The sequence below is a fragment of the Atta colombica genome, unplaced genomic scaffold (assembly GCF_001594045.1).
Source record: "Atta colombica isolate Treedump-2 unplaced genomic scaffold, Acol1.0 scaffold48, whole genome shotgun sequence".
In the NCBI taxonomy this organism is placed as follows: Eukaryota; Metazoa; Arthropoda; class Insecta; order Hymenoptera; family Formicidae; genus Atta; species Atta colombica.
In genome coordinates, this window is record NW_017259537.1 from 317395 (window position 1) to 330000 (window position 12606).

The following is a 12606-nucleotide window of genomic DNA, read 5'->3' on the forward strand; positions in this document are numbered from 1 at the left end:
TTAATAAGCCGTTCGCAATTGACTCAGTATGAGTATGACAGATATGTATCTCAAAAATTCAGGCCAATGTTCAAATGCTTCAATTATCAACTCCAAAGCAGGTGTGATTTTTCTATCAGTAGCACAAAAATATAAAAAAACAATTTTACGCAACATTACGCGATACATCTTGTAAATAAATCGCTACTTATTTAAGAAAGACTAAGATTTAAAACTTATTTATTAGTACATGACCCTAAACCATCTATGTATAAAGCATTTATATATAATCTCTCTCACATATATATAATACACATATATATAACACACATATATAATAAGTACATAAACATCAATAGTAATATGCATTATCATTTCTCTGGTGATATTATTGAGTTTGAAATTACAATAAATTCGTTTATATTATAAACATATATGCACAATTGCAACATACATTCAAGGTCTTTATAATTACATTATTTATGATTTAAAAAATCTTGTGCTGTATCCACTTTTCGATTGTTCACAGTCCAAGTATGCGCAAGAACGCCATCCATATCCAATCTCTTTTCAGGTTCAATAACTATCAACTAAAATATGTTTAAAAATTAATTTTAGAATGAAAACGTATTGCACTAAGAACCATACCTTCGAAATTAAATCTTTTGCATCTTCACTAATGAAATTCGGAAAATTATACCGCAATCTTCTTATGTTTACATAGGTTTCATCGTTGGTTGTTGCATAGAAAGGAGGTTTTCCTACTAAACACTCGTAACATAATACTCCAACACTCCAAAAGTCGACTGTATGATTATGTGTTTTTCCGGAAACCATTTCAGGTGGTAAATAATCTAAAGTTCCACATAGAGTATCCCTTCGAGATGAAGGAGCGTGCACTGACCATCCGAAGTCAGCTATTTTTAATTCTCCATTAATTCCAAGAAGTAAATTCTCAGGTTTAATATCACGATGAATAACGCTCTTGCTGTGACAATATTTTAACGCATCTGCTAATTGGGCTACATAAGTGGCTGTTCTACAAAAGAAATTATAATATGCTTAAGAATATGTACAATTATTGAAAAACAAAAGTTTTGAGACTAAGCCACAATATCTAATAAAAAATATGAAAACCAGCTTTATCAACATAACGAGAAAAGATTTCGAGTGTGATGAATGTTATGCTACCAGAGTTAGGTAAGTTAACTTTTTTTTTAACTAAATTAAATAAAAGTTAACAGCCTTAAAAATTTAACTTAGTTAAGATAAAAATTAATCCGTTTAACATTAATTGAATTAAAAATCAAGTATGAAAAAAAGAGAAATGAAAAAAAAGTAATTGAAAAGTTCGAAGTTAAATTTGTTTTATTTCATGATTTCAAGTTTTTTTTAATTAAATTAAAAAACTAAGTTAACTTTTTTACTAACAAGGAGAGACATATGTATTTTATATATGTATTTTGATCAGTTTTTGTTAATTATTCTGGGATATCAAAAAATAATTCCTGTAAAGCAGTAAATTGTACTTTTGTGTATTTTTTGAGAAAATCGTGATTTTAGATCACAATGACAGTTTCGTTTTCAAATCTCTTTTTTTGTTTAAATAAAATATTTGAAATTATTTAAAATTAGAAAAATATGTTTCTGACGAGACACGAATGTATAAGCATATAATCTGAGGATCCACATAATTCCAACTACTCAATCCTAATGTTAACTTTTAAAAAATCAAATTAAAAGTTAACAGTTATCGATAAAATATAACTATATAAAGTTAAAAAAAGTTAAAAGTTTAAAATGTAATTAAATGAAGTTAAAATTAATTAACTTTTTAACTTTTTAACTCAGCATTACCAATTTTATCTATGCATTTTATTTGTAATCGACATATATTTCAATTTTTAACGCTTTGTAATTAATAATTTGTTTGAAATTGTTAATAACATATATTGAGTACAACCTGATACAAGAGTGTTTATTTTAATTAAATGAGAAAAAGTATCACAAATATTGTTTGTATAAAAAGTATATTGGCTCTTATACTATATAATTAATTTCAATTATATCTACAAAACATAATTTCTCTTTTATTACCTTACTTCATCAAAACGTTTATTAGGTTGGTTATGCAGTTCTTTATAAAGTTCCCCCTTTGGTGCATATTCCAATATTAAATAAATTCGCTTGGGGTCGTAGAAATATCCATACATTCTTAAAATATTTGGATGTCTATAAAAAAACATTTATGTTAAATATAATTCTTTGATTTTGTAAAATAAAGTACCTGAGTCGAATAAGGCCCAGCACTAAATAAAGTCCACTTTTAAATTTATTAAAACTCGCTTATTTTTAAATTTATTAAAAACTCGCTTTACATTCGAAGTATATGCTTAAAAAAATGTGTGTGTAGGAAGTAGATAAAAAAGAATTGGAATCGATAGCAATATGTTTGTTTAACACAACAAAAATTTGTGTGTATGATATTATGATACATTTTGATAACAATTTGTTATAAAATTTATCAATGTTTCATAATTTATTATAATTCATTATAATATTATTCAACTTTCTAGCTATGAAAAATAACAAATAAATCAATTTTTTAAAATGAGTATAAGTATTTTTTTAAAACATGTACTTATTAAATAAGGCCTATTTATGTGATTATTGTAGCTATAATTATTTGTTTGTTATGTGTGGAGCTTACGCCAGAGAATAATGATTTTCAATGTTACTATTTTTTAAAAAGCCAAAATTGCATTCAAATTGCTAGAAATTTTCAAAGACTAAAGAGTTAATTATAAACAAAATTAAAGATAATTGTAACGTTCGAGAGTAGAGTAAATCCTAACGAATTTCTTTTCTGTGATTAATAATCATTTTAAAAGTGATTTAAAAAGATAATGTTTATTTTCTTTGTTATTTTTGATTTGGGCCTTATTATATTCATCTACATGTAATAAGGCTCAATATCAGAGTTTAATATTTTTTTTTTTCATTTATTTACAAAAATTCTATATAAAATATATATTTTATTTTTGGAAATGAAATGAAGATTTGATTCTCTCTCTCTCTCTCTCACTTAATTTATTTCAATATCCTCATAAATAGAATTAAAAAAAAAATTAAATTAATTATGTGGACTTATTCAACTTAAGATATTTTATATCATATACAGTTTTTATTATGTACAACTAAACAGAATACAGAAATTGATACCTCAAATGAGTTTGAATTTCTATTTCTCTTCGTACTTGATGTAAGATTTGTGCGTCTTCTATTTGTGATCTATAAAGTACCTTCATGGCTATTATAAATTTTGATCTTTTTTCTCTGGCCAAGTATACATTACCAAATTTTCCTTTACCTAGTGGTCGGCCAATATCAAAATCCGTCAATACCCATTTTTTTTTACTTTCACTTTCCTTATTTGAATTACTCGTTTCTGTATCTGAATCTTTTTGGACCATTTCACTTTTGTTATCTCTTACTTTCACATTATTTTCACTATTAGACAATTGCTGAATAGAGTCTACTGATTTACATGCTACTGGTAATTTAGGTGGTGGCATCAATTCTGTAAACTTCTTTGTAATCTCTTTACATTCATTTTTGTTTACGATATTTGTTGAGCAACCTTTATAGTTATTTTCCTTATCACTAATAGTACTTTCCGCAATTTTCGATTGAACAATGTCTGTTGCAAATGTTTTGGAAATATGTAAGGACTTCAAACTGCTAATTGCTTTCAATGTATGTGTAGTTGATTCATGATGAGTCTTATCGTTTTCTTGGTCCATTTTAAAAACAATTGAAATTTCTGATTCTATAATTTGAATATTAAAGCAAATATATCTTCTTTTATATATATTTATTTTACATACATAAAAAGAGTATATTACAATTTGGAAAATACAAATAGATACATATGTATACATATATGTCATATGCATATATGTATCATTAATTTTCTTGAGATTTTAAACTTTAATAATTTTATGAGCGACAATTTAATAAAAAAAAAAATTTTCAAAAATAAAAAAACATATTAAAACATCACATATTTCATATTAGTTTTGAAGTAAATTCATGCCAGTCACAAAAATGACACAATTTTTTTGAGTGCACTTACTTTTTCAACAAAATGTAATAAAACGAAGAAATCTTTTTCTTCTCTTTCTCAATGTTATCTCCTTCTAATTATTTGCCCACTTCTAGAATGCTAACAAAGGTCAGTACAATTAAAAACAGACAAGAGTATCAGTAGGACGAGAAACCATGAAATCTACAGCATCTTTAAACGGTTTTTCAAAAAATTAAATGCCTTTTGTTGATTGGTCAATACAAGATGTGTCACAAGATGGTCACGTTCAGCAGGTTCAACTTAAAATCACTAGATTTATAAAGCAATAGATCTGTTCGCGTTACATAAGACCTCCAAATATTTTTGCACTTAGAATGAAATAGATATATATATTTGACTTTGAAAAGAGAGAAAGCAAAAATGTCGAGTGCAAAAAGTGCAAGTAACGCGACAGACCTAATGAGTGCATTCAGTACTATGACCGTTCACTGAGCACTCTAAATGCATCCAATGGCCTTTTCTCTGTAGTTGGTGTGGAATGCTTATGATTGGTTGGTTCCGCTCTTGTTCCACGTTACACTATTCCGTTGCATGGTTAGGCATTCTAATGAACGCAGCACAGACTCTTACATAACGCACAATGCATAGTGCATAAAGGAATTAACCAATCGAAATTCTTCTTTTCATGGAATGGGAGGAAAACAAAAGTCTGATTAGTTAAGCGGGAAGCACAGACTCTTGCATAATGTATAACATGTAATACATAAGAAAATAAACCAATTAAAGTCCCTAACAGCACAAATGTCGATATGTCGACTGTAAGTTAACTATTGCACTAGTAGTGTCTCAACAACTCATCCCAGTAGTGGTACTACTAGTAATACTAACGCGAATTTATAATTACACTTCTGTACTACGTATCTACACTACAGTCACGAGTAGTATCACTATTCATAAACTATAAAAATTGCTCACACCAATTCAGATTTATTATTCAAGATCAAAAGTATCTGCAAATGGCGGCGTTTAAAAGGACTTGAGATCTGACCAATCAGATGTCTCTTATGATTTGACTTTTACTAGAGCGACTCTATCAAGACTGTCTTATTCAATCAAGATTGGACCATAGCACACAAAAAACTTAAATATAAGCAATAAAACGTAAGCAGTATGTGAATTGACCAATCACAGTAGAGTCTGGCCATAACATAAGCAGTAATCAATCCAACATGTTGAATTCTTTACTGTTTAGGAATAATGATATAAATTCTTTGTATGTATGTGTATGAACATCATACATAAAAATTTTCACTTTTCACATTTCCGCTCTAGCGAAAAAGTTACATGATCGCTACCCAGAGTCTGCCACCTTTATCTCGGTTTATGATTGGTCTGACATTTTTCATCCATTTTTTCCCCTGAGAGTCAATTGCGTATCATCGAATATTCTTATTTCTCGCACTTTGTGCGTGAAAAAATGCATTATACAATAAGCAGTAGCAGTAGTGGATTAAAGAGTAAGCATAGAAATCAACCAATCATAGTCGAATGTGAGGAGAACAATCAACTATGATTGGTCGATTTCTACTGACTTATTTCTTAATCCATTATTGCTACTGCTCATTGTAGAAGATCATGCATTACTTCGAAAATCATTTGGCAACTCGCATCTTTATGCTATATGTCATCTCTGCGTTCGATATTAACATTTCTAGAGCCAATCGAGTTGCTCGATCCACTCCGGATTCAAACTGAGCTAATGCAGATTTTCGCGCCTCAATTAAATCTATAATCTATATATTTATGATAATGTATCCAATTAATTCGTTAACATAACGTATATTCATCTCTTTTAATACTTCTATTTTACAAATAGTGTATTTGAACTGTTATAATGTCTTAGTCTACAAACGCTCAAACAAATGTTATCAAATAGAAATTAATGAAGTACATTATGTACAATATTTAATGAGGAAAATAAATTTTTAATTCTTTTCCTCTTTATGAATTTGAAGTTACGCACTTGAAAACAAAGAATTTGCTAGTTAGTTTTTAGATTAAAGCTTACAAATATGAACAGATTATGAATATACGCCCTTAGTCTTATTATATTTTATTATTTTTCTAAGATATTTAAAAGAGATAAAAAACTTGTTTAACTTAAAAAAAGTTAAAAAGTTAACATTTAAAAGTAACTTAGCTAAGTTAAAATTTAATGCATTTGAAATTAACTAAGTTAAGTTAAAAGTTATTAACTTTTTAACTTTTAATGTTTTAATTAGTTACTACTCAACCCTGATAATTATATACGGATAAATTAGTATAAAATAATAATGATGTAGGTTTCGAATAATATAATGTTTCTTATTTATAACAATAATAATTCGTTTTTACAAATTCGTATTTGATTGATTACAATCTGATATTATTTGCGATATATCAGGTGTTATAGTCCTGGCCCAACTTAAACGAAGTATTTAAATGCGAATCTGTTAAAAGCCCACGCAGTCTTGACTTATTTAATCTCATTATAGAAAATAATTGTTCGCATGAATAAGTAGAACCAAACATACTTATTATTTTTGCACCGTGAAATCGGGGAAAATGCTCTTGTGATACATATGAATAAAATTGCATAATGTCAGTCGTTGTGTAGAAACAATTTTTGAGTAAAATGTCACATCTCAAATCAATTAATTCAAATTGTATATCTGTGAGAATGATATTAATATCAACAATGAAAGGTGTCATAAAGATAAGAAAATTTACTTCTAAAACATGCATTTCCTTGAAACAATGGTCAAATTCATTATGCAATAATTGAAGTGAATTTATACTTTTTGCATTGCTCGTCTTTAATGTGCATGGCAGATAATAAATTTGGAAAGTGTAATAACTCGGGATTGAAATTGATTAATCTATAAATTAAGTTTCATTTTAAAAGACTGAATTTGATCAAACATATGAATTATTAATTTATCCTTGTCTTGTAAATATCAGTATCAATTTCAAGTATCAATTTATGTATTCAAATGATTAGTGATATCCGCAAGAAAAGCAAAATCGGCGATTCAGAAAAACTATGATAGTTCAGGCACATTAATTTTTTATTTCTAAAAATATAGCTATTTCTTCGCGCAAATGAAAGAAACACTCAAGAGTTTTATCTCGACCATTTTATTTCGCAAAAATAAGGGATATCAGTATAGTCTAACTTCTGACTTTAAAGAAGATAAAAATTCGCGAAATTGACGATGGTTCAATCCTGTAATCTTAATGAAGTTTACAACTTTAATTACAATTTTCATTGCTTCGTCATAATTTAAAGATTTTGCTTCTTTATTATTAGTAATTATACAATGAATTGAATGTATTTCTTGTCTTGATTGTTTCATAAATTTAGACTTCAAACATCCTGCGATGCCTGCATTAATCCAATCAGTGCTGCAGCACCATCAGTAGGCACTGAAGTTACTTTGTCCAAGGCAGATTTATACTTTCCACCGCTTCTTCAATATTAGACAATAATGTCTTCTCCTGTTGACGTATCTGTTAAAGATATGGTATTCAAAAGTTCCTCGGTAACAGACAGATTCTATCCACACCACGAATAAAAATTGTTAATTATGTTATCAATGATATCAGTATTTTTCGTCGAGAGCTAATGAAAAGGCAATAAAATTCTTTGCTTTTAATAGCAATTATTGTTCAAGATTTTCACTTAATTTTTCAATACGACGTGTCACAGTTCGAAGAGACAGATTAATTGATTTAAATTTATTAATATTATCCGGATATACTATCTCTGTCGCAATTTCAATACATTGTTTGATAAATGGATCAATGCTGAATGAACCCGATTCACGTGCAATAAAATGAGCAATTTTGTAACTAGCATAAAAAAAAATGGATTTATTTAAATCTGATTCTTTTTCCTATTAGAAAAAAATATCTTTATGTAAATATCTTTATATTTAATAGAAGATGCTATTAGAGGAGAATAATACAGGAAAAGATGCTAATCTGACATCTCATTTATACAATACTATAGATTAATAATAATCAATATAATATAATAATATAAAATATAAATTTAAAACTTAATGATTATATTCATCATTATGTTATAATAAATGCTGTCTATTGTATGTATATTGATGTATTAGCGTCATAGTGTAACAATAAACTACTGTACAAATAATTCCATTAGTAATCACTAGAATTTATCACCTAATAGGAGATATTAAGAGGAGCCACGATATATACACTAGTCATAATATCATTTTTTTTATATGTCTATATTATAAATAAAAATTACTTTATTATCAGTGACTTTAAATTGTTTAAGAGTTCAATTTATTCCGGTCCTTCTATCTGTCTTGTCTCATAAGTGATTCCATGGTTCCATAGTTATAAGATTATATTTTTTTGGAATTATATTCATTCCACAGATCAAACATTGTGCATAGTTATTAAGTTTAATTATAACCATTTTTCTTCCCACAGACTCTCAACAAGAACCTGTATTTATAGTTCTTTTCGTATTTTGATTATCATTATAATGATATTATTAATATTAACTGTTTTATCCATATTATTAATATTAACTGATTTTTATAATTTTTCTAAGTTAGACAGCTAGAGATAATTTGACGATTGCTTATCTATATTGCTATTGTCATTTAGTTATTTATTATTTTTCTTTTATTTTGCATGTTCAGCAGAATATTTATTGTTTCTATTTAAAGAATTTAAATAAAATATATTTATTGATTACGTTGATATTTATTGCTTTTATTTAAAGAATTTAGTACTCAAAACCAAAAATTATAACACTATGTATGCGCGGTGCTATTTTTATGATAAAAAAAAGCATAAAATACAAAATTTCATTCTAAGGTACAAAGAAAATAGAATACACTCCTGAATTGTAAGTAAAGTTAACTGTAGATATGCACAATAGCCGCATTCGCGAGTGCCCGTGTCCAGTTTCAGCATTTTGTCGATCTCTGTATAAGACTATTATCAGTTTCTAGTAAAGCGAAAGAAATTTTTAATAGGATATTTTTTATTTATTTTATAAAAATAAATAATTTTATAATCTAACTTTAAAAGATAGTTTATAGTTTTGTACCGGAATTAATTCTTGGCACTCGGATTAGATGCGTTCGGCAATGCAAATCTGAGATGTGAACTAGCAAATGGCGAGCTTGATCACGTGATTTTTCGAGCAATCCGAGTGACTATACCTATTAAAAATAGATCGTTACACATGAATAGCAGATTCATACGCAAGGTGTGTTTTCTTAAAAGATATTGCAAAATAAATTTCAGTAAGTTGAAATTTATAAGTTATATCACTTGATTTATATTTGTTAGAGTCTTTAATATATTAATATAGTTTGATTTTATTTCGTTCTATATGTGCAACATGAGCTTTAATCTAAAAATTAACTAACACATTCTTTGTTTTCAAATACGTAATCCCAAATTCAAGAAAAATTAAAGAAAAAAAGAATTAAAAATTTACTTTCCTCATTAAATATTGTATACATAATATATTCCATCAATTTCTATTTGATAACATTTGTTTCAGCGTTTATAGACTCAGACAGTTCAAATACACTATTTATAAAATAGAAGTATTAAAAAAGAGATGAATATGTGTTAACGAATCAGTTGGACATTATCATAAATATACAAATTATGAACTTAATTTAGGCGCGAAAATCTGCATTATCTCTGCGAGCTCGGTTTTTGAATCCAAAGTGGATCGAGTAGCTCAATTATCTCTAAATAATATTAATATCGAACGCAAATGAGATGATATGTAGCAGAAAGATGCGAGTTGCTGAACGGTTTTCGAGGTAAAAGAACAAACGGACACCTTCGATTTGCAATGCCAAATGCACTTTTAAAGGGAACTCCTTTTTACTCCTCATTCACTACTCATTATTGTCATCACAAGAATGTTCCTATACACAACACAATTTAAAAAAAAAACAGTTAACTCAACTTCAGTTAACAATATAACATTTATTTAGTGAGATACAGTCTATTATTCTGGTAATTAGAAACATTGTAACTTTAACCTTAAATAAAATGTATCCATGCAACATCATCAATGGTATCCATAATTTTTTTGGAATGAACTTGTGAAAGATTTACTGCCATAATAAGCTGTAAAAAAACAATGTTACAAATAATGCTCTCTATTTAGTGATACAAGTCCACACAAATGTTGCCCTCTTTTTTTTTTAGTTCTGAATGTTAAGATAGAATGCTATTTATGTCAACTTATGTTACTAAATAAAAAGTATTCAAAGTCTATTATTCTAAATAATTCAAAACGCTTTTGACGCTTTTATCAAATTCTTTTGCAATCACTTACTTCATAAGGGTTAATTCAGGCATGCCTGGGTCAGCACCTTTGCTGAATCCTAAAAACAAAATATTGAAACTTTTTAGTATTGCCATGCAAACAAAATAATAGGTCTGTTTGCGTTGCTTGTATTGTTTGTACACAGTATTTTTGCTTTTTTCCTTTTCAAATATTTACCCATATATTTCGTTTTAAGTGCAAAAATTTTTAGAGATGTCAAGCAATGCGAACCAACCAAATCTATCGATCGAATATATTCTACTTGGTGTTTATAACTAAATGCTCACGAGCATTATTGCAGCCTTGTTTAACATTTGATGAATAACAAGGATGAAATGATGAACACGAGAGTTAAAAGAATGTCAAGTGGAACATATCATTATAAGATTTGAAAACTAACCTAAAAAGAGTACGGCAGGAATAAAACCCCATTGAAATACAAATTTGCTCACATTCAGGACAATGGCTATCCTCTGTTTCGTAGTCGGACTTAAAACCATTTTGACTATATTAAGATTTTTAGCAACGCTTGTGTCAAAATCGTTGAAATCCTACTCTTACATCAAGCAACACAAAACAACGTGCCCACAATCCACGACAAATTCAGACAAATTGCGACGACTAATGTTCAGTGTTGCCAACTCGTTGAGAGCTTTTCTTTAGGCCTAGTCTATAATCAGTCGGAAGACGTTGTTGTATGGGTGCCGTAAGAAATTAACCAATCATGGTCGATTGTTTCTTTTCATGCGACAGCCGACAACCGAATACGCATGCGTTTCCGACGCCGACATACGACGTATTGTAGAACAGGAGATCGATTCTGTATTTTCAAACGAGAAAATTACAAAAGTGAGCAAGTTTTTCTAGGTGTTGATCAATAAAATTATCAGTAAGTATTCTAATAAATTCGCTCACCTTTGTAATTTTCACCTCGTTTTAAGATACAAAATCGATCCTCAGAATACGTTTTTGAAAGCACAGGAAGCACATAAATCCTACCCAACTATTAAATTACAAATGGTAAGTATAAGACAACTATAGTCCACTATGAACATAACTATTAAAAATAAATAAGGTATAGAAAGTAATTTATTTATACAAAAATGTGTTTATGCAAATCTTCAAAAACAAAGATATTTTTTGTAATTATATAGAATCGTTTCCTCAAATTTTAATAAAAATATACTCATTCGATGCGTTTTAACTCAAAACGAAAGCATCTGGTAGAAAAACGCGATAGTCTTGTTTCCGAAACAAGTTATTAAGTTAAAGTTTGAGACATTAGAGGTTTTCAAGCCTGTTGACTATGGGATAGAGAGATCCGAAAACCTTTCTGTCATATATGACAAAAACCTACAAATTAAACATTTTAAAAACACAAGTTTTCTGCTTTAAAAACAAATTTACTACTTTAAAATCATAACTTCACTATCTTAAAACACAAATTCATTATTTTAAAAATATAAATTCATTTTATACTTTAACGGAGAAAATGTTCTTAAAGTAATGAATTTATATTTTAAAGCAGATTCGCAGAATTACTTTGCATTGTTGATATGTAGCTAACAATGCTAGATTACTGATAAAATAGCAGACAAATTGAATATTTCTGATTTATTTATGTCTATATATTTTCTATATAATTTGGGAATCGTTTGGGGAAATTTGGGAAAAGCATTTAAACATTTGGGAAATAGTATTCTTCTTGTAATTAACAAATTTTATCATGCGTTAAGTTAGTAGACAGCGATTTTATTTATGTTTTATGAATAGAATTGATTAGAAATCATTTGGGGAAGATGTCTTCATTATTATTTTCATTTGGGAAAAGTAACTATTTGATAATTCAATAAATTTATATATTACGAAAACGAACAAAGCCTGAGTGTAGTACAATGAATATATTATTAGTAAATCTAAAATCGTCAAAAATTAACTAATTAAGCCCGGATCTAATTATGCGTAGTAAGAAATTATGTGTAGTAAGAAATCAACTTAATCATAAACTTAATTATATTCGACTAATTTTCTTCACTTTCTGTGATTAGTTGATATTAGTGATTGATATTAGTGTGGGAAAAAGTTCGTGGCGTTTTTCCCATTAGATGGCATTATAAAAACGCCACGAACTTTTTCCCATACCTAATATATATATATA

General features: G+C 28.0%; 2 protein-coding genes across 3 annotated transcripts; both read right to left on the reverse strand.

Annotated features, from left to right (window-relative positions):
• Positions 1-455: 455 nt before the first annotated feature.
• On the reverse strand, positions 456-4140 carry LOC108691628 (aurora kinase C-like). The gene is made up of 5 exons (XM_018199469.1): positions 4115-4140; positions 3202-3808; positions 2077-2211; positions 628-1018; positions 456-569 (listed from the first exon to the last, which is right to left on the reverse strand). The coding sequence occupies exons 2-5, from the start codon at positions 3780-3782 to the stop codon at positions 456-458; spliced, it is 1221 nt and encodes a 406-aa protein (XP_018054958.1). The 5' UTR covers positions 3783-3808; positions 4115-4140.
• A 3452-nt stretch (positions 4141-7592) lies between these two features.
• On the reverse strand, positions 7593-11072 carry LOC108691629 (mitochondrial import receptor subunit TOM7 homolog). 2 transcript variants are annotated; one of them, XR_001931930.1, is made up of 4 exons: positions 10849-11072; positions 10458-10506; positions 10159-10246; positions 7593-7615 (listed from the first exon to the last, which is right to left on the reverse strand). XR_001931930.1 is itself a non-coding variant. In XM_018199471.1 (3 exons), exons 1-3 carry the CDS (start codon positions 10946-10948, stop codon positions 10231-10233), a joined length of 165 nt encoding a protein of 54 aa, XP_018054960.1. In that variant the 5' UTR covers positions 10949-11072; the 3' UTR covers positions 10083-10230. The 2 variants fall into 2 exon arrangements, 1 of the variants encoding a protein (XP_018054960.1); XM_018199471.1 differs by lacking the exon at positions 7593-7615 and having other exon boundaries at positions 10083-10246.
• Positions 11073-12606: the final 1534 nt, after the last annotated feature.